Source organism: Trifolium pratense, linkage group LG2 (genome assembly GCF_020283565.1).
Source record: "Trifolium pratense cultivar HEN17-A07 linkage group LG2, ARS_RC_1.1, whole genome shotgun sequence".
Taxonomy (NCBI): Eukaryota; Viridiplantae; Streptophyta; class Magnoliopsida; order Fabales; family Fabaceae; genus Trifolium; species Trifolium pratense.
Window position 1 is genome coordinate 23,502,784 of NC_060060.1, and position 23,445 is coordinate 23,526,228.

General features: G+C 33.1%; 3 protein-coding genes and 1 long non-coding RNA gene across 4 annotated transcripts; 2 read left to right on the top strand and 2 right to left on the bottom strand.

The window, feature by feature from the left end:
• Positions 1-1,716: 1,716 nt before the first annotated feature.
• Positions 1,717-9,438, bottom strand: LOC123905402. Its single transcript, XR_006808368.1, has 3 exons — positions 9,281-9,438; positions 6,586-7,041; positions 1,717-6,499 (listed from the first exon to the last, which is right to left on the bottom strand). It is a non-coding gene; the product is annotated as an uncharacterized LOC123905402 (long non-coding RNA).
• Positions 3,365-7,977, top strand: LOC123905396 (disease resistance protein Roq1-like). The gene is made up of 5 exons (XM_045954997.1): positions 3,365-3,922; positions 4,032-5,130; positions 5,918-6,193; positions 6,283-7,122; positions 7,232-7,977. The coding sequence occupies exons 1-5, from the start codon at positions 3,420-3,422 to the stop codon at positions 7,748-7,750; spliced, it is 3,237 nt and encodes a 1,078-aa protein (XP_045810953.1). The 5' UTR covers positions 3,365-3,419; the 3' UTR covers positions 7,751-7,977.
• A 2,261-nt stretch (positions 9,439-11,699) lies between the features above and the next one.
• LOC123905017 (60S ribosomal protein L34) lies at positions 11,700-13,622 on the bottom strand. The gene is made up of 4 exons (XM_045954625.1): positions 13,462-13,622; positions 13,294-13,373; positions 12,106-12,215; positions 11,700-12,002 (listed from the first exon to the last, which is right to left on the bottom strand). The coding sequence occupies exons 1-4, from the start codon at positions 13,538-13,540 to the stop codon at positions 11,909-11,911; spliced, it is 363 nt and encodes a 120-aa protein (XP_045810581.1). The 5' UTR covers positions 13,541-13,622; the 3' UTR covers positions 11,700-11,908.
• Positions 13,623-16,587: 2,965 nt separating this feature from the next.
• Positions 16,588-20,497, top strand: LOC123905006. The gene is made up of 2 exons (XM_045954608.1): positions 16,588-17,170; positions 17,243-20,497. The coding sequence occupies exons 1-2, from the start codon at positions 16,966-16,968 to the stop codon at positions 17,980-17,982; spliced, it is 945 nt and encodes a 314-aa protein (XP_045810564.1). The 5' UTR covers positions 16,588-16,965; the 3' UTR covers positions 17,983-20,497.
• The last annotated feature ends 2,948 nt before the right edge of the window (positions 20,498-23,445 follow it).

The window sequence follows — 23,445 nt, forward strand, 5'->3', positions numbered from 1 at the left end:
GTGAGTGTACGCCTAAAATTTTTTTTCTTGGGTTTGTGCCCAACGGGTGATATGTGTAGATTTTTATATTTTACTGGAGTTTTACTACTATTATTAATATTAATAAATAAAATTTAATTTTATATATTACTTCTTCCGGTCTTTTTTATAAAAAATAATTTATGTTTTAGACTCATCGAATAATTGATGTATTTGGTCTATATTATAGTTCATACTATATATTAATAATTGAATGAATCTAAAAAGTCAATTATCTCTTATAAAAATGACGGAAGAGAGTAATAGTGTAAAAAGTTTTACTATTCCCATGTAAAAAGTTATAAAAATGATATAAACTCATTGCAATGTTCAAACACTTGAAAATTTGAAATTGCTTACAAGTAGGGTTTTCAATTTGCAACCGGTGGAGCGGATCCTCATGGGGATTGCCCCGTTCAGAGCTCCGAAAACAAAGATTTTATCCCCGTGGGATGGGTTTTATTATTAATATATATTAAATGTTGATTTTTTTTTTTAAAAAAAAGAAGTAACTTGAGGAGTCATCCACTATTTTCTCCACTGATTGTTCGTTAATTTCAAGCGTTCGTTGCGTATTTGCGTTTTCCAAGTTCCAACTCCCAACCGTAGAAAAGTGGCTACTTTCTCCTAGACCCTAGAAGTAATTTTATTTATCTAATTTGGTTGGATATTTACAAATTACCAACAGTTTTGAGATATTTTGGTTATGAATTTTTGTATGATTATTCATATTTTGCTATGGAATATTTTAGCTGTTGGTTTTTGTATGATTATTAGTAGCCAAATGTTTTTTTGGTTTTGAATGCATCATGTGTTGTTTTTATTTTTTAAAAAAGAAAGATGCAACATTTTTTTTTAAATAAGGCAGAAAAAATAACATCATACTAGTGTCATAATTTGACCAAAAAATATAAAAGTTTTGTTAATATTTGATATATGTGAATCTCCGCGGGAATCGTAGGGATCTCTGGGATGGGGATGTGGACAAATATTGCTCGTGGGGACGGGGATGGAGACAAAATCTCCCCCATATGCACTTTGGGGCGGGGAACGGAGAAGTTTCCCCCGCACATTCCCTGCCCCGTTGACATCCCACTGAGTTAAAAATATTTGAATTTCAATGTGTCACTAAGTAAAATTTTTACGGTAAAAATAGTAATTGCAACCATGTGTATGTATCGAGGATATAGACACATTGCAATTAAACGGAGAAAGTATTATAGTTACACATTCAAGCACTCGAAAATATGAGTTGCAAACTAGTAATAATAAATTAAAAATATTTGAATTGCAATGTATGTCATATCACCAAGTATAATTATACGATTAAAATAGTAATTACAACAATATGCATCAATAATACAGACCCATTGCAATTATACAGAAAGAGTGTTTATAGTTACAATTATTCAAATAGTTGAAAATGTGAGTTGCTAAGTTAAAAATATTTGAATTTCACCAATATAATTATTCAAATAGTTGAAAATGTGAGTTGCTAAGTTAAAAACTATTATGTCCACCGTTTCTCACTATAATGTCAACAATTTTTACTACACTTTTAATACATGCTAATACTATTATATTCCCACCATTAGATTTCTCAATCATAAGATTCTCTACTTTCTTATCAAGTACTCTATTCTTATCATCAACCACTACACAATTATTTTAATTTTTTACTAAAATAAACTTAATTCATTTCATCAATCAAAGTGTTCTCAATACAATGAGCAATCAAATCAAACAAACAGTGACTAGAGTGAGAATAGGCCGCCCTTTTTAAGGTACGAGAACTTCACCTCAAAGTTGGGATACAATAATAATAAAGTTTTGATATTAAAAATTAAAATGCTAAACTCGGATGTACCAACACTCACGTATTGCTTCCTTGAATGCCACAGCTTCCCCTTCAATTGTGTTGAGCCTTTGTTGAATATAGTTCGAGGCTGCACTAACGAAACAGCCCTGGTAATCCCGAACACACAAGCCCCAACCAGTTACACCTGCTGCATTGTAGAAGCTCGCATCCACGTTACACTTTAATCGACCTTGCATAGGGGGTTGTCACTGTGTTGCTGTCATCTCAGACAGTAGCTGCTGGTGCGCATCTTCTCCATTGTTCACTGCTGCCATTCGTCCCAAAGGTTTGCTGCTTGATAACCAACTTGCCGTGCATTCATTTTAGTATCATTCCACACATAATTTTTCCTATTGTTCCATATTGTCCACATCACCATAGCCATTCTTCCCACCATTTTCTTATTTTCATGACAGCAAATATCGAAAATCAAATCATTGATATTATTAAAGAGTTGCATTCTTGGATAAATAATATGTTCTAATCCCATCACACTCCAAGCTTCTCTACTCCCTTCACATTCAAAGAAAAGGTGTCACTCTTTCTCTTCATGATGCAAGCACATTGAACATTCCATTTGACAGTTGACATGATGATCCGTTAATCGAGAGCGTGTTGGTAAACAACCTTTGCAAATAAATACACCAAAACAAGTGTTTATATTCTCGGCCTCTACCCAAGCTTGCTCCAAGCTTCATTACCTCTCGGCCTGTACCCTCCTTCATTCTCTCTCATCAGTTTGTTTCATGCTACAATTTTTATATTCTCCCCTTTACAGACATTTTTTCAATGCTAACATTTTAAACTTTTTTATACTTTTCAATTCTAATCTAAATTAACAATTTAATCTAAAAACCTTTTCTATTTTTTCATTTATATAAAAAAAATAAAAAATCATTTTTTAAATACGCACAGCAACTACGGCGCGCTCCCCGTACGGCAGCACGGGTATCCTACTAGTACATAATTTAAAAGTAACAAATTTAAGAATCAACTAATTTGAAGTAGTAAAATAATCAATCACAAACTATAAAAGTTAATGTGTATGTATAGTTGAACTTTGGTCATCCCATTTATCTACCTTAAGAGTGGAATTTCTAGCCACTAGTCTACTTGACAAAAAAATATTATTAAGTCACTAGACTTAATAAAAATAAAATAAAATAAAAACTAGAGATCTTGGGTTCGATCCTCAACTACATTGTAAATTAAAATAAAATAAAAAAAGCATCAATAACAGAATATGGTATATGATTGAATGAGTTAATTGTTCTAATTCGAGAAGGAATATGTCTTGATAGAATAGAGAAAAATCTTTTCGGAATAATTTTCTTCATTCTTTTTACACATACAATACAAATATTTTAAAACTACTAATAACTTCTGAAAACTACCAATAACTACCTATATATTTAAATACATAATTAATAATTTAAATTAGATATTACATATAAAATACATTTTTAATAATTTATTTAATATACGTAGCATATCACCTTGATTAATTGGAGCATCTACATCTTTTTTCTTTTCAAGAACCATAATGGCTACAATGAAAGAGTTAAAACCCCAGTCCTCCTCTTCCTTTACCCATGAATGGGTTTACGATGTTTTCCTCAGTTTTCGAGGAGAGGACACTCGAAAGGGTTTTACCGGAAACCTTTATAATGCACTTTGTGAAAAAGGAATCAACACTTTCATAGATGATAAAGAGCTAAGAAAAGGAGAAGAAATCAAACTAGCTCTCATGACAGCAATCCAACAATCAAGGGCGGCAATTGTGATTTTTTCAGAAAACTACGCATCATCCACTTATTGCTTGGAAGAACTTACAAAGATCATGGAGTGCATAAAACGCAATGGCAGGTTGGTTTGGCCAGTTTTTTATCAAGTTGACCCTTCTGATGTGCGCCATCAGAAAGGGAGCTACGCAGAAGCACTGGCCAATCATGAAAGAGAAAAAACCATTGACAAGGAAAAGGTAAAACAATGGAGGTCAGCTTTGGAAGAAGCAGCTAACCTATCGGGTTGGCATTTCAAACACGGGTACGTGGCTCAGCAGCCTTCTTTCATAGATAAATTAGTTTGTCCAACATACATAGTTAATATTATGATATTAATTTCACTTCAGACATAAATTTTGTGATTGAACCAGGTACGAGTATGAGTTGATTGAAGAGATCGTTAAAGAAGTCTCTAAAAAGATTAATCGTAGGCCTTTACATGTTGCTAAATACCCTGTTGGGTTAGTGTCACGAGTGCAAAAACTGAACTCGCTTCTAGAAATTGAATCAGATGAGGTGGTTCAAATGGTAGGGATTTTTGGAATGGGTGGGTTAGGCAAAACAACACTTGCATGTGCCGTATACAATTGCATTGCTGATCGATTTGATAGTCTCTGTTTTCTTGCTAATGTTAGAGACAATTCAAAGAAGTATGGTTTGGTACAAGTACAGGAGATGCTTCTTTCGGAATTAGCTGGGGAGAAAGATCTTAATTTGTGCAGTTTAAATAAGGGAATTTCTATTATAAAAAGTAGACTTTCTGGGAAAAAAATTCTATTGATCCTGGATGATGTTGACAGGTTGGAGCAACTAGAAGCACTTGCTGGTGGACTTGACTGGTTTGGTTCAGGCAGCAGAGTTATTATCACAACAAGGAATAAGCATTTGCTGCATGTTCAACGCATTGAAAGAGTTTATGAATTAGAAGGATTGAAGGATGGAGAAGCCCTTGAATTGTTTGCTTGGAATGCTTTCAAAACAAAAGAAATTGATCCTAGTTATGTGGACATTTCAAAGAGAGCAGTGCGTTATTCTAATGGACTTCCATTGTCTGTTGAAATAATAGGCTCTGACTTGTACGGTAAAACAAAATCGGAGTGGAAATCTGCTTTGGATACTTATGAGAGAATTCCTCATGATAATATTCAGGAAATCCTACGAGTAAGTTATGATGGCTTAAAAGAATTTGAGAAGGAAATCTTTTTAGACATCGCTTGCTTCTTCAAAGGATACAAACTAAGTGATGTTGCGAACATACTAACCAGGGGACGTGGCTTCAACCCAGACTATGCTATCCAGGTGCTGATTGATAAAAGCCTGATAAAAATTGATCATTGTCACGTGAGGATACATGACATGATTGAAGATATGGGAAGAGAAATTGTGCGGCTGGAATCAGCCTCAAAGCCAGGTGAACGCAGTAGATTATGGTTCTCCACAGATATTCTACATGTTTTCAAAGAGAACAAGGTACGTGAAGGGATTATTGTCTATAGGATTCTTATTCTTTTTCCTTTTTTGACAAAACCCATCTAACTTATAACCCAGTATATCTCCAGTGTATGATGACTCTTAGAATTTGAATTGGGGTCTAACTCGGCCAAGTCTATGGTGCACAAGTGATATATATCTTGCATAATGCACAAGCTGGTTTCTACCATTGGATTTAAAAGATCACACCCTTGGAACAAATGAGATATGACGTGACTTATTGATCCAATGGTAAAAAACACACTTGTTCATGATGCAAGACAATTTTGTTTGTGCACATTAGACAAAGCCATCTAACTTAACCCCAAAAGTTTGCTAATGAAGTGAGGCTGGCCCCCACTTATAACTGTTGTTCAACACACACCCCACACCTAACCTTAGATGCCAGGAGGGTGAAGTTTGACATCTGCATCAGATAGATAGATTCTAATATCATTTTAGAATAGGTTTGAGCTAAACTCAACCTCAAAACCCAGCTCCTTGGGTGGGATGAAGATTGCCACTAATAACCATTTATCAGGTCATATAGTCTTGGGTGTGAGGGTGAATCCATTTATATCCACACACTAAACCCAATAGTCTTGGGCGTGAAGGTGAACCCCCCACGGAGAATAAGATAGAGCCTGCAATGAGTTTATCAAGAGTGATACCCTTTACCTTATAAGGCGGTTTTGTAAGAATGAGTTAGACTGAATATAAAAACTTGATAGATAATATCCTGTTTAATTAGAGGTGGTGTATAATATTTAGTGATGTTTGTTTGAAGGGGTCTGATAAAACTGAGGTCATCATGCTACGCCTACTCAAAGATAAAGAAGTCCAATGGGATGGAAATGCATTGAAGAAAATGGAAAACCTCAAAATACTGGTAATAGAAAAAGCTCACTTTTCCAGAGGACCTACTCATCTCCCAAAAAGTTTAAAAGTGCTAAAATGGTGTGATTATCCTGAATCGTCATTGCCAGCTCATTATGATCCAAAGAAACTTGTCATACTCGACCTGTCTATGGGCCTTTTTACCTTCGGCAAACAAAAAATCATGGTATTGATATTTTATTTATTTTCCGAGTTTAAATAATAAAACCTAGCTACTTAAAAATTCATAAAATAGTTATTGATTTTATTTTTCAGGAATTTAAATCTTTGACAGAAATGAAGTTAAGCAAGTGTCAATCCTTAAAGAAAGTACCTGACATGTCTGGAGCTCCAAATTTGAAGAAACTGCATCTTGATTCCTGCAAGAGATTAGTTAAAGTTCATGATTCCGTTGGGTTCCTTGGAAAACTTGAAGATTTGAATCTTAATGGTTGCACCGGTCTCAAGATTCTTCCCCGTGGCATCAACTTACCTTCACTTAAAACCATGTCCCTTAGGAATTGTAAAGCTCTTAAGAATTTTCCAGAAATTCTAGGGAAGATGGAAAACATAACATACCTTGTTTTGAGTGATAGTGGGATATGTGATTTGCCCTTCTCCATTGGACTTCTTGTGGGGCTTGCAAACCTGGCTATAGACAGATGCAACAACCTACTTGAACTACCGAGTAGTATTTTTATGTTGCCAGAACTTAAGGCCTTGGAGGCTTACAGTTGCAAGGGGCTTGCACGAATCAAGAAGGGAAAAGGTCAATTGCGGGAAACATCTTCAGATGTGAAAAGTGTTGTTGAATTCAGCTTTTGCCATCTATCAGATGAGAAAAGTGTTGTTGACTTCAGCTTTTGCCATCTATCAGATGAATTTCTCGTTACACTTCTTCCTTGCTTTCACTGTGTCACAAATTTATCCCTTGATTACAGCAGTATCACGATCCTTCCATCATGCATCAATGCATGCCACTCTTTGGAGGAACTTACTCTGAATAATTGTACGGCGCTACGAGAAATCAGAGACCTGCCACCAAACATAAAACATCTTAGTGCAATAAATTGTACATCATTGACTTCCCAATCCAAGAAAATGTTATTGAACAAGGTATTATATCTTTAATATCATCAATAATTTTTCCTTTAAAATTAAAATAAATGTATTCCATAATGCCAACGGGTTTAATTCAAACTTTTTAATTATATTTGATTGACAGATGCTGCCCAATTCTGGGACCAAATATATCTGTTTTCCAGGATCAACTATCCCCAGCTGGTTCCATGAAAATAGACAGGCACCGTCTATGTCCTTCAAGTTCCGAAAAAAATTGCCACTGATGGCTCTTAGTGTTGCAGTAGTTGCGGGTGGTTGTTATTGTTCAAAATGTTGTCTGAAGTGTGACTTTGACCTGATCATTAATGGCAGTAAACGGCTCACGAACTTTCTCCATGTTAGTTGGTCTAAAACTAATGCAATTGATACAAATTTAAATCATATAATTCTGCTGGATCTGCAGCTCAAAGCTAGTCTGGATATGATTGGAAAACTACGTATTATGAATGGATGGAATCATGCTGAGATTTCATTAGTAAAACACAGTGGACAAGATATGAAATGGATGAGACTTCATGTACAGGAACAGAAAACAAGCATGGCAGATATTCAAATTATCAATCCTAAGGTTACAATAGAAGGAAAAGAAAAGAAAAATGTCACGTGTGGTGATAAAAGTTAGCCCAATAATATCGCAAGGTCTAGCCGGTAGCTACTCTAATCAGACATCAGGTATGATTTTAAGATAGATATGCGAACAGAAGCTCGTGAACATTGATTCTGTTTTGTGGTATTGTAGACCTCTACAAAATTAATGAATGTGTATGATTCCCTCTGTTTTCTGGTTTGAATTTTGTTGCATTGAATTAAAAGTGTAATATACCCTATAAAAAAAAATGTCCTTTTACATATCTCTAACTTAATATGAGCATTTGTCAAAAAAAACAACTTAATATGGGCATTTATAGGCATGTTATCTAGCAACGAAGAATCATGAACATGTAAGTAACCCTTGAATTGGATAGAATTACTATACTACTTATTTTCATGATGATATCTTAAGAACGACTTAAATAATTTCCCTTTCTTTACGGAGCAAATTAAACTCATGGGAAGCCACAATTTGATAACAATTTTCACTTTATAACATAGTGATCCATAAAAGAACAACATATCCTACATGTGAAGGCCAACTCCAAATTATCATTCAGATCTACAATATAACATAAAAGAAGCATGTTACCACCATGAATATTGAAAATCACTGGTTGTCAGTGGCTATATATGTTAGAAGTAGACATTGGCTGCATATCCAAACATGTAAGCAGTGTTGTGAAATTGCACAGCTGCTGATTGGGTTTATTTTTGTAATTTTGAATTTTCTAAAGAATAATGGTTGTGTTCTAACATGATTGGGTAGAGATGGTGAGTTTGCTGTCGCATTTATGGGACGGCATCATTGCCCTGTGTTGGTGGGGTTGAAAGACTAGATTCAATGCTCGAAAAATAATGATGATTTCATTTTGAAAATAAACAGCGGAACAAAACTGCATCATAATCTTTGATAATATCCATAACAACATTGCAAATCATCACGTTAGATGGATGAAGCAAACAAAGATTTAAAGGCAAATGAATATAAAAACTCATCTATCTTTATTATTTAAGTATGATGCTTTTTCTGGCATGGTTTCAAACAGATACTATATTATGATATGAAATGAACAATGGTTATGAAGCACAGACACTCCTCAGATTAGCGGGACACCCCGTATCGGACACCGACACTTATGATTCCACTTAGTTATGTCATTTTCTCACATTATTATTGGCGTCACGTGTCAGTGTCTATGTCGTGTCCAGACTTCATAGTAGTAGACTTTCAACTTGAAATTGAAATCATATTCATAGACAGAAAATTTTGCGAATCACTTCATTCCAATTGATTTCTAAAATTTAAAAATACATCCATGCCTCACTAAATAATGTTAGCAAGTAGCAACACAAAGTCATGAGTTACTTGTACTATTGGTATCTGATTTTTGTATTCAAACTCGTATTAAATTGAACTAATTATGAAAATTAAGTTGAACAAGATTATGATAATTGAACTAATCTACTAGTCTAAAATATGAAGCTAAATCGTATAAATTAGGTCAGATAGAAACAATATGGTGAGTGGTGAGATGTAAAAGGGGGAAAAGCAACTGACCTGCGGCGGCGGCAGTGAGAATTGAACGCGGCGGTGAGAATATTGGTAGAATGTAGTATTTGGTTGAAGCTAATGATTTCGTTGGTTTCTTTTTTTTTATACTGATTTCGTTGGTTTCTTTGAAAGCAAAGAAATGAAAACAAAAATATTTCGTAGCCGGGGATCGAACCCGGTAATTCACCCAAAGAATTTATCAGTTGTGCTACTACGAATTGTTGATTACAATGTGCAATGTATCATATATATATATAATAACTGTAACGTATCATATACTTATGAGACAAAAAAAAATGTATTGAAAAGAAAACCAATTTTTTATGTATTTGGATGTCATTTATGAAAATTGCTGAATCGAATTTTGGATTAATTTAAGACATCGAAAAGTTCCTTTCTCAAAGTAATATTATTCTATGTCATGCATACTTTCATAGAGGGAATCAATTGTGCAATTTTCTTAGCTGAGTTTGGAGTCTCTTCAGATTCCGATTTCACAGCTCACGTATCTCCCACAGGAGGATTCTTTGATATTCTTAGGAATGATGCGGCTAAAACTTTCTTAGAGAATAGTTCTCATTTCTTTTTTCTTTCTCTTGACTTTTGTTTGTTTTGATTAGTCTTGTAACTCAAAAAAAAGCTATCAGCTGATTTATAGTTTAGTTTTACCAACTTAGATTTTTCTTCTAATTCTTTCTTCACTTGAAATGCATGTGTTTATCAATCGTTAGTTGGTTCAGTGGTGATTAGCGCTGAACTTGGTAGGGAGGACCACGGTTCGATCCCCGCAACTACGATCGGGAGGAGGCTGAAACTACTTGATGCTAGAACTGACCCCCGAACCAGATTCAACTGGTGGTGAAAAACAAAAAAAAATGCATGTGTCTTTGGTTGCCATCCAAAAAAATGTCCCAATTAACCAAACAAAATTAACTATCTAAATAACTTACGGTGCTTAAGAAACATGAGATCCGGATTGCATCCGGCCAATACTTATTTCATGCAGTTCTACAGTTATGATCTAACTGTCAAATCAAGATAAACAGTTCAAATTTAAAATAGATTTATTCTTTTTATTAAAATAAAATGTTTTAAATCTAGACCATCTAATTTTGATCGGATGATCAAATCCATCCTGTATGCAATCCAAAAACATGGGTGTGTTAGAAGCTGACCCAAGCGTTTTAGAGAATAAACTTCACCTTCTTTTTAAGTGTTTTATTTCTTTTACATTCACCAAAAAAGAGGTAATTTTGTGTCATTTTATAGTTGAGATCACCTCACTGCATCTATTTTTTCTCTTCTACTTTAACTCGTGGATGACAGACCTTCAATTTGTCAAGGTTGTCCTGAAGTTGGCCAACATTGTATGTGGAGCAGCTCTGAATCGAAATTATAATTGATCACTTGGTTCTGGAAGTGTTTGTTTGTGGTTAAGCTTATTGATTTAAATATATATATATATATGTGTGTGTGTGTTGTGATATAAATGTTTGACTTTATTAGTTCATCTTTGCTGGTTTAAGATGATATTTACGAGACACAATGAAGATTGATTAGTATGTGCCTGTGCGGCAAAGTCTAATGTGCACAAGTCTACCAAGTTGTGGACCATGCACAAGTCATCAAAAACACTATAATGAATACGAATTTTACAAAATCTACCGTTGGATTGAAAGTTTATATCGTATAGATCATCCATAATTTTTTTTAAAAAAATTGAAAATCATTTGATATGTTATTGAGATCCATCAAAATTAACGGTTTATGAATTTTTATTGAATACCGTTAAACTTGATGAGTCTCGATATCTTATCAAATTATTTTCAAAAAAATTTAAAAAATTTATGTATGATCTAATTATCTAAATGTTATAAACTTTTCATCCAACGGTGGATTTTGTAAAATTCGTATTCGTTATAAAAATATCGAAGACTTGTGCACCATGCACCACTTAATCAAGTGGTGCATGTTAGACAAAGCCTGTGCTGCAAGCTACTCTTTTATTGTTTCGTGAATGAGCACAGTTATGATGAACTTGGCCTTTGGTAATTACAGGTACATTTTTAAATGGCAATAATTTATATAAGTTTATCTGTGTTGTGGTCTTGTTTTTATTTTATTTCTTGATTTGAAGCTATTCGTGCCAACTAAAACCAACCAAATGTGTTTTTGTAAGAACTAATGACTAAAAATAGTAAGGAATTAGATCTCAAATTTTGTGCAATTTTAGCTCTAAAATTTGAACAAAAACAGTAATAATTTCGCAATTCAACCAAAAGATAGTTTTCTTTGACTAAATATGACAACGTTTCCCTTTTAAAAGTGTATTGCCAGTTTTTAACACAAGATAAACATCGTTTTTGTGGCCATACATGGGAAATAAAAAAATGTTGAAATTGAAACAATTAAAAGCAAATGGAAGTGGCAATAAAGCATCAAGAAAATTGAGATAAACAAAACTGTATCACAATGGAATAGTAGACAATGTTAACAATAGCTCTGGAATGAGTTCAAACAAAGCCAATTAAACACAATTAACAAGGGAAAAACTAATAAAATTTGTGATTTACTATAATCACCCAAATCTAAGAGTCCTCCAAAAAGATCTGTATCTCACGCTTTGCTCCAAAATCATGCCTTTGTGGCAAGCTTTTCCTTTGCCTTCTGAATTTTGAGGACCTTCTTCACTATCTTTTGCTCTTCAACCAAGAAAGCCCTGATGATCCTATAGAACAAGAGACAAATATAATCAAATTACACCCGCAATTTAACCAAATAAATAACTGTGAAAGTTATAACAGCCTTTAAAAGGTGAGCAGCATACAAACCTTTCCCGAACAGCACCTCCAGACAAAACTCCGCCATATGCACGGTTAACAGTCCTACGGTTTCTAGGCAACCTTGATCTCTTGTACTCTGTAGGCCTCAAGTGTGGAATCTGCAATTGTCAAGTGTATATAACATTAATAATCTTGAACGATCAAAATATCATTGGATGACCAAAAGCAAGAAACATAGTATGCCTCCAAATAATGAAAACATATCACTGAGGAAAATCACACATAATAGAAAATACATTTAGCATCATAGGTTCATTCAATGCTATGCTGACAGAGAAAGCAAAGACTGTTCAATGTTTATATTTTTTCTGGAAACAAGGTGCTCACGAGTCATTCAAAGGCAATGGAAAGAAAAAATACTATCAAGTTTAATTTTCCAAATGTATATGTTAGAAACCCCAGTAATATTAATTAAAATAAAGGTATTCTTTGCCTCTCAACCTTGTTAAGGATACAGGAATGAAGGCATGTACATATCTATAAAGAATCTCAAACTTTTACCATGACAATGGAAATGCTATTCACAATGTAATTAAGTATTCCAATTATATCTAATATCTAATATATATGATTAATCAAGGTTTGTGTTGAAAGCCAAAGATGTGCATAATTTTTCTAGTCAGTGTCTAAAAGATAGAAGAAATCAACATCATAAACAAAAACTAGTTGTTAACCAAACACTCATAACCACATTTACAAGTTTGAAAGGTAGGAAAACAAATCAAACAAAAGATAACAAAACATATCAAACTCCAGGTTGCAGTAAGTTGCAAGCATTATCCAAGTTAGATAATCATGTCAATTCAGCTAAAATACAACCAAAAAATCCAATTCGCTACAAATCACAACATTAAGCTATGAAAAATGGTAACATCTGTTATTTCATACAATACATCCATATCCATGAACTTGAAAATTTTCCAATTTCTAATTCCCCATTTCTTTAATTACACACAGCTCAGTAACACAAATTAATCAAACACCATACTAATCAATTATCATAACTAATCACACACAAATGAAACATGCATAATCACAATCATCAAAGTATCAAATCAACGTAACACAAACAACAAAAATAATTAAGAGCAATAAAAAAACACATATAAAATTACACAAACACAAATAAAAAAACATTTCAAATCGAAAAAAAAAGAAGAGGAATAAAATGCATACTCCTTGAATTCTCTTGCCAGTAACAGGGCACTTAGGTCCACTAGCTCTCTTTTTGGTAGTTTGATAAACAAGCTTACCACCTACATTTTCAAAACACAAAATCAAAATCAAAACCAAATTCATGAAACGAAACGAAATCTGAGATTGAGAATTTGGGAGTGAAATTACCAGGGGTTTTAACAACCCTGTGTTGATTAGATTTGGTTGCGTAGCTATGACGCCTGCGATAGGTGAGACGCTGAACCATCTTCGATCAAGCTTTTGCTGCGTCTCGCTAAAACTTTGCTAGGGTTTTCAGAGAAACAAAACTATGCGCCGTAGTCACATATAAAAGCGAGCGATTCTATTTGATACCCTAGATCTAACGGTGTTAAATACGCATTCATCATTCACCGTTGGATGTCTGCTATGTGTATTATTTTAAGGCTTAATTAATAATTATGCTTTTAGGTGTCTGGGTTTCTCAATTTTGCAATTTTAACCTCATAAAATTCTTTTTTGACTGATTTTTACCCCTTTCTGATTTTTTAAGCAATTTTTAATGACGTGGCATTCTTGTCATGCGACCACAATGGATAATAGCTAAATAAAAAATTAAAAAAAATCATTAAATATTGTGTGTTTGTCTTTCTTTTCTTCTTAATTTCTCAAATATTAACCTGTAAAAAGTAAAAAACTTAGAAATGACTAACAAAAAAATGAACCAATTCGCTCATAATAAAACAATTTCTCGAACGATTTACGATGGCCTTGTTGAAACAAGGTTTCAATAGTTGGATGAATAGGGGTGTTGAACCATGTGTTGAAAAATATGTGGATGTAAACAAGTTGAATGTATTCAACACGTTGAAACAAAGAATGGTAGGGGAGTGGTAGGGGAGTGAGTCTCCTTCCTCCGCTTGAAAACATATTATTGGTTCTGTGATTTTTATCTCATTTTTATTATTTGGGGTCAATTATTTTGTAGTAAATTAATTTTTTTTTATTTTTTTTCCACCAAAATTCATCATTTTTTCCTTCTAATTTTTTTATTTAGCCTTCAATAAACTCTTGTTTGTAGCTCTAAACATCTTTTTAGTGAAATGGATCCCAACAATAACCTTTTTAACACCCAAAATTCTACTAATTACCCTTTCAACTACCCAAATCCAATCATGATTATTGAGGATGAACGAGATACATATGCTCAACATTGGACAGATTATGAAGAGAGAGAAGATGACGTGGAGTGTAAAAAGTGAAAAAGGTGAGTGTTGAGTTTTTTTTTTTCCATTGTATATAGTCTCATAATCATCATCTTCAATAGTCGATTTTGAAGCGGCAACCTCTATTTCAAATCACTCACAACCTTCACAGACCCATCCTCCTCCACGTCATCGTCGTCATCATGTCAAATATGTCGTTGATAGCGCCAAAATTTCATTGAAAATTTTCTCTCTTCAATTTTCCCCTAAGTATTTTGCTTGTTGGGCTTCCTTTAAGTGGCAAAAAAAGCAAGAGTTATTATTACTAAAACGACCGGGCTTCGTTTTTTCCCATGCAATGCAAGAGGTATGCATGAACTAAGTTCTATTGATGATAAATGGGTGAAATCTTTTTTTAAGGATGCAAAGCAGTGTTCACTTTGTGTAATTTTCATCGATGAAATTGATGCCATCGGTGAAAATCCAAAGGACCGGGCTATAAATGCATTGAGCGAAATTAGAAGAAAAAATGAACACATCTTAGTAATTGCCACAATTCAATCATAAGTCTGAAGAAGACTCTATCATTCTCTTGATCCATTACCAAATTGTCATAAATATCATGCGGTGAGACTATCACATTTTCTGCACCATTTCTTATTTTAGTAAACAAATAAGCAATAGATTCACACGCCGCAACATATATGAAATCAAAGTTAAATAAAATTAGTAATTTTAATTAAACATGTGTATAAAAAGAACATATTTCATCTAGTTTCCTTATTCCGACTATAACCAGTTATTTTATAGCTAAATTGTTACCTCCACCAGCTTAGTCTCTAATTGGGTTTAAGTAATCAATTATATTTTTAAGGATTTTATTTGCTCTTTCTAGGAGTGTTACTGAATAACAACAATCTACTATGAGGGTAATGATAAACTCCAATTTAGTGTATTATATATAGATACTTTTTGTGGTATTTTAGTATAATTACTTATTATTATATAAATTACTAGCTTCACTTAAGTATTTATTATTACTAACTATTATTAGTATATATATTACTAATTATTATTAATATTAGTCACTTAAATATATATTTGTGTAGATATAATGGGAAGCCCGAATGATGCATACGATGGCCCAATTAATTGAATGAGAGCTTCTACACTCTGGTGGACATTGGTAAAAAGGAAATAGAAAAGGCTATAGAAAAGGCTTATGAAATAAGAACTTAAGGCATAAGAAAACAATTTGTCTTCTACCAGCAGCACAACACAAAGGGATGGCAAGTTGAAAAGGTCTGACAAGCTTAAATCAAGTTGATTAGCGGTGATACAAGACTTAATGTTGAAGATTTGCGAAGGCGGCTAAGCAATTGGAAGGCAGAGTATAAATAGAGCTCTTTGGTGAACACTGGAGATCACGCTTTTCTTCTGTTCTGCAAGCACGTTGTACATAGAAGACATATTTTTGAGAGGCAGAGATTGAAGAACATAGAGGAGAATACCAACAACAATTGAAGCATTTTTGGGTTATTCTCTTCTCTTAATTTCATGAATCTTTTAGTGTTCTTCATGATTATATGTAGCTAAATACTCTTCTAGGGTTTATGGTAGATCTTGTAATTGAAATTCCTTATACTATGTCTTAGTTTTATGTTCTAGTTTCTTGTTTGGATTTCTATTTTTAGTTCAATTAATTTTATCCTATTGATTTTATCACATGATTAGGAATGATCAACCTGTGAATGTTTATAATCAATTGATTGATCAGCGACCGTACTGCAGTTAATTGGTGGACCTATAGGATAAATGAGACTTAGATTATTGCATGACCAAACCTTAATCTTAGTCTTCTAATCATTCAACCTTTTTGCACTTTATGCTTTTCTTGAATTTAAACTCTTTGCATGACCAAACAAGGGGTTAATTTAGGAAAAAGAATATTAATCACGAATGACCAAACGGATTAATAGTTTTAGTAAAGGGATTGGTAATTGAGTTAAAATAATGGAATTCAAGTGGAACTAGACATAGGGAATCAATGATTGTGAGTGAAACCATGACCCTAGACCTCTCTATTTTGAATCACAACTTTTACTTTTGTTCTTATTCGTTATTACTTTCTATTTACTTATTTAGCTACTATAAACAATGAAATCATCGATTAGTCTAAATAATAAATAATCTTAACTAGTTTGGTAATTGTTAATTAATCCCTGTGGATACGATAATCTTTTATACTACTTCTGCGCTAGAGTACACTTGCTCTAAGTGTGTTTTTAACGCAACAAGTTTTTGGCGCCGTTGCCGGGGATTAATTCAACAATATTAGACGAAAAAGATTTTTTTTATTAATTTAGACATTGTACAGTTTTTGTCTATTTATTTTGTTATTTTCCATTCTTAATATCACTTCTGCGTACTCACCTGCTCTCAAGAGCCTGTTTGTAGTTGATTGTATTTTGCAGGAAAAGAAAAAGTCATGGCTGAGAGAAAAACAATGAGAGATTACATCATAGAAGCTAAATTGGATGCTATAATAGCTAATTTGGAAATTCTTAAAAGACAATTTGGGATATATACCTCTCTTCCTTGTGAACATTGTGATTTAGTGGGGCATGAAAGTGAAGAATGTCCGACAAGAAGTATATGGGATGATGGTGAAATTGTCCATAATGGGGAGCAACATGATCCTCACCCTCCCAAGCGGGACATTAACTATATACCACCTTGCCTGCGACGTTGGTCGCAGGAGCAACATGATCCTCACCCTTTCAAGAGGGACATTAATTACATACCACCTTGCTTGAGACGTTGGTGTCCAGAACAAGCGGAAGAGCCATATGTTAATGAGACACTTACAACCTTGAACCAAAACACTCTTACTGAGTTATCTCAAAAACCTCAAGACTCAATATCCACACATGTTGAGCCCAAACAAGAGGAAGAATACGAAAATGTCACTCTCATTAGTGGTGTAGACTTAAATGAAAAGCTTGAACATGAGGGACTTGTATCAGTAGGATGTGAACAAGCTCTTACTGAAGAGAGCAATTGTGAAGAAAAATACCTTGTGGTTCAAGACAAAAAAGAAAGTCTAGAAGCCCCGATCATTTTGGGTCAAACTCTAGTAACCATTGGTGATGTGGTAATTGAGGTTCAAAAGGGAAAGGTAAGCTTAAGGCATGGTAAGGAAGATGATGTTTTGAAAGCTTTAAATTCTGTTGAAAAATTCTCTCATTTTATTTCTTCCTATTTTGACAATCTGGTTATTACTAATAATTTTAGTGATTTAAGGATGCAGGACCCTTTGGAAAAGACTCTTATTTTGCAGGATCCTAGCATAATGGTGGATGTTATGGAAGTGAAAACTTCACTTTTTTTTGAAGCTCATCCACCACATGGAAAAAGAAAGAATAATATGAACCACATGATTAGAAAGTTAAGAAGGGGCAATGCATTAAAGGTGAAATTTGCCCTTGGAGAGCCACCTGATTGATTATTTGGCTCTCGTCAAGCTCAGGACGTTAAATAAGCGCTTCGCGGGAGGCAACCCGTGTTTATTGTTTTATATTTTAGTTTATTATATTTTTATTATGTTGGTATGTTTAATTTTATTTTGAAGAAAATCAGCATCTTTATCCCGAAATGTTGCACTCAAGATGGTTCAGACGTTACACTGTCACTGGAGTTCTTCCTCACGGAGCACTTGAGGTTTCTAAAGAAGATGACACTACTTTCAAAGTTAATGGGCAGTTGCAAAACATTATGATGAAGGGTTGCTCCAAGTGAGATATGTCGCTCGCCTCAATGGTTGAAAGCTTTCTCAGGGAAGCTACTTTTACTCTCTCTCACTTATTTACTTTTGTGTCTAGTTGAATATTTTGTTTTGAATTTTGACCATGTTCTGAACTAGTGTGGGGGAGGGTCTATATTTTGGCACTTGACATTTGCTAGTTCTAGTTGATTGCATTTTTCTGGCTTGTTTTGATTGAAATTATGCTGAACAATTGAAAAATAGAGATTATGCCTTTGAAAATTTTATTTGACAGACTTGTTCAATTGAGATAATGGGGTTGTCTTTAGGTAGCTAATAATTAGCATAATGGTTCGTCTTGACTATCTTTTTGTGAACCAACTTCTATATGTGAGATTTGAGCCTTTATAAAGGGGATTACTTGTTAAGTATATGTTTTGACCCCTTCTTTTTGTGTGAGTGTGTTTCCCATTTTGTCACATTCTAGAACTTGTATTGTGACCGTGCTAAAGCGAAAATTGATCTGCATCATGTGAAAAATGTTGGGGCATTTTGTAGGTATTCTTTTGGCCTTTAATTTTGTTGTTTTAAAATCATCCTTAGTTGCCCACTTTGAGCCTATTGATTATTTATTCATTGGTACCTAGATATGATTAAGTATATTGTTTTTTTTTGTGGTAACCATTTGAAATTGAAAGTGGAGTAACTATTCAAAAGAAAATTTCCTATATTTGAGATGTTCAATTGTATGTGCATGCTACTGTCAAAAGAAAATATGTATGATGAGCAAGAAGGAAAGAAATAAAAGAAGTAGGTTGTGTCATTATAGTGAACATTTCTTTCAAAAGAATGAGAATTGCAAAACAAAAAGTCCAAAAAGAAAAGAAGAAGAAATAAGAATTTTCATGTTTGAGTTGCTCAATTGTTTTATGAGCATGATAGAAAGAAAAAATAAAAATAAAAAAATAAAAAAAAAATAATAAAAAAAAAATAAATTGAAAGAGCACATTTTTGTAGAAAAGAAAGGAAGAGGGGTTGATTTGGAGTTTGAAGCAACAGTTAAAAGTATATATAGGAGCTCCATTTTGGTTTCAAATGTTGCTATTTGTTTCTTGTATTTTTACCCCTTTGATTATCCATTTCTTCTTATATCCCACCTTGCACGAATTAACCATGGCCCCGTTACAACCCGTAAGACCCCATCTTTTGCATGCATATGGACTATTTAGTGGAGATTTGGTCAAATTACAAGCCTATGGTAATGTGCATTTTGTGGAAACTTGAGTGCTTATTTTCCAAAGTCCCTAAACACTTAAGAGAGATTGTGAGAGAGCGCTCCTGTTCATTTAAAGGTAGTCTTCATGGACATATAAGACTCTAATTGGGCAACCTTTTGACACTCCATATATTTTATATTGTCTGTCATTGTTGTTTATGATTTTTGGTCTCTTATTTGGCTATTTGAAAATGTATTGAGCTAGGAAGTTTGCTTGAGGACAAGCAAAGGTTAAGTGTGGGGGAGTTGATAAACTCCAATTTAGTGTATTATATATAGATACTTTTTGTGGTATTTTAGTATAATTACTTATTATTATATAAATTACTAGCTTCACTTAAGTATTTATTATTACTAACTATTATTAGTATATATATTACTAATTATTATTAATATTAGTCACTTAAATATATATTTGTGTAGATATAATGGGAAGCCCGAATGATGCATACGATGGCCCAATTAATTGAATGAGAGCTTCTACACTCTGGTGGACATTGGTAAAAAGGAAATAGAAAAGGCTATAGAAAAGGCTTATGAAATAAGAACTTAAGGCATAAGAAAACAATTTGTCTTCTACCAGCAGCACAACACAAAGGGATGGCAAGTTGAAAAGGTCTGACAAGCTTAAATCAAGTTGATTAGCGGTGATACAAGACTTAATGTTGAAGATTTGCGAAGGCGGCTAAGCAATTGGAAGGCAGAGTATAAATAGAGCTCTTTGGTGAACACTGGAGATCACGCTTTTCTTCTGTTCTGCAAGCACGTTGTACATAGAAGACATATTTTTGAGAGGCAGAGATTGAAGAACATAGAGGAGAATACCAACAACAATTGAAGCATTTTTGGGTTATTCTCTTCTCTTAATTTCATGAATCTTTTAGTGTTCTTCATGATTATATGTAGCTAAATACTCTTCTAGGGTTTATGGTAGATCTTGTAATTGAAATTCCTTATACTATGTCTTAGTTTTATGTTCTAGTTTCTTGTTTGGATTTCTATTTTTAGTTCAATTAATTTTATCCTATTGATTTTATCACATGATTAGGAATGATCAACCTGTGAATGTTTATAATCAATTGATTGATCAGCGACCGTACTGCAGTTAATTGGTGGACCTATAGGATAAATGAGACTTAGATTATTGCATGACCAAACCTTAATCTTAGTCTTCTAATCATTCAACCTTTTTGCACTTTATGCTTTTCTTGAATTTAAACTCTTTGCATGACCAAACAAGGGGTTAATTTAGGAAAAAGAATATTAATCACGAATGACCAAACGGATTAATAGTTTTAGTAAAGGGATTGGTAATTGAGTTAAAATAATGGAATTCAAGTGGAACTAGACATAGGGAATCAATGATTGTGAGTGAAACCATGACCCTAGACCTCTCTATTTTGAATCACAACTTTCACTTTTGTTCTTATTCGTTATTACTTTCTATTTACTTATTTAGCTACTATAAACAATGAAATCATCGATTAGTCTAAATAATAAATAATCTTAACTAGTTTGGTAATTGTTAATTAATCCCTGTGGATACGATAATCTTTTATACTACTTCTGCGCTAGAGTACACTTGCTCTAAGTGTGTTTTTAACGCAACAGGTAACCGAATAACCTTCTGAAAATGTTTAAATAGCTTGGTGTATACCCTACAAAAGGCTCGTATTAGTGGTGGAATTCATCAAAAAATCAATTAATTCCATTTTTCTCTCTCTCACATGTTTCCATTTTGTTTTACATTGCAAATTATCAGATGAAGTGTGTGTGATTTGTTTTTTAACAGAAAAATTATGTGGCACTTGAAAAGTGATAAAAATGGCGTGTAATAATAGTACATAATTTGAAAAATTACGTTTTAGGTTCATTGACTACAATTTTTTATTTATAGTAAACGAACCTTGAAGACAAGCAAAACTTTGTTCAACGGCGTCGTACGTGATGTTGTTGTTGTGTTTGATGTTGTTGTTGGTAATGTTAATGATGTTGTTGTTGGTATTGTTGTTGATGATATTCTTTAAAATCGATTTTTTTTTTAAGAAAATTATGTTTTTATAAAACAATTTCAAGTGGCATTAAAAATTAATCGAAAAGAAATTAGAATTTCAACTAAGCTTGACACGTCATCAAAAATAAAGATTTCAAGTCATAGTTGTCTATTGAGGGGTTAAAATGATGGAATCTTTACGTTATGAGGGAAGAATATTTTTTTTATAGAGGGTAAATCAAAATTCGCTAATATTACAAGGGGTAAACGCGTATTAACCCTAAAACTTTTGTTGTTGACTATTATTCATCTCAATATCAAGATTTGAAAATCATTATGTTTCCATTCCTTAAGATGTTAGAAGTTGTAATGTGTTCAAATGATTTCAACATAAAAACTATGAATGATATTTCTCCCTCACAAACTTGTCAACCCTTAGGGATGACAATTTGACCCATACTCAATGGACACCCGCAAAAAATACCTATAACGGGTAGAGTAAAAACTCGCATTTTGGGTACAACCACGAGTATGAGTAATTACACACAAAAATGAACGGGTATGAGTGCGGGTACGACTACATTAGTACCCACCCTGTCCCATATACCCACATAATAAATATTTATTTATTTTATATATATTATTATACAATAACATATGTATATCAATTTTTTAAAAAAAAAAACTAAAACACTATTAAACTATTACGCATTTTTAATAAAAATGTTTATTAATAACATAATACAATGACAAACACAATTGGAATATGTCAACAATGAAATGAACTTTAACATGAGATTAGTAAAAAATTGCTTTATAATTTTCATGAGTCAACGTTAAAATCTTAAAAAAAAAATTATTAAAACGATATGATATTTTATAATTGATCAATTTATTTTTAGCAAAAATGCGGGTAACGGGTAGGGTATGTGTACTTAGGTACCCATAGGGTATGGGGACGGGTACAAAAGTTGTTACCCACGCAGATATGGGGATGAGGATATGGGGATGAGTACGAATATTTTTTCAAACTGCGGGTATGAGGATGGGTACTATAGTACCCTACCCATTGTCATTCCTAATTGTGGTTGAAAAGCATGAACAAAATGTTTTAGGCACAAAAACTCCGAATGATAATCCTCTTACAAAAACTTGCCAACCATCTGATGTGGTTGAAGAGCATGAATAAACTTATTTAGTTATTTAAGGGGGAAATGTAAGACAACAAACACAAATTGTGAACAAAATTTTGATGGTGTAATGATTTTGGGAAATATTAACCTTACATTTTTATATAAGGATGATGTCATTAACAAAAGAATATGTCAAACTGTTAGCCATTTCAAGTTTCATAACCGACAAATTGTTCCAAAACCAGTACTTCCATAAGTGTGGACAAAAACTTCAGCTTTGATAAGCACAAGCGACCTAATGAATACTATATGAACTTTTTAAAAAGCACATAAGGATATCCGTTAACAATGAGAACGATGATGAGATAAACCAAATAACTAAGAAACTTTTCAAACTTCTTGCCCAAGATCACACAAAGTTGCCGCAAGAAAGAAAAGATTATACATCATCAAAAGGAAACAAAAACCAATTTTGTAGTATTACTAAAGTATAACATCAATAATGAATTTCAACATGAACTCGAACTTTACAGTTTACAGTATTACTGTCGATTATATTATTAATGAATTGCAACTGTAACTCAGTTTTTGTTCCTTTTAAGTTAGCATGACTCTAATAATAAAGTTTTACTACTATTTTTTGGTTTTATAACATGGAAAACAAAAAGAACAAAAATCGAGTTTAGTTGCAATTCATTAATAAATGTATCATACTTGTTATATATATATTTTTATAGACAAAATGATAAAGCCATTGAAAACTCACACACACAAAGTGGAATGATCAGGGTTCGAACTCTTGT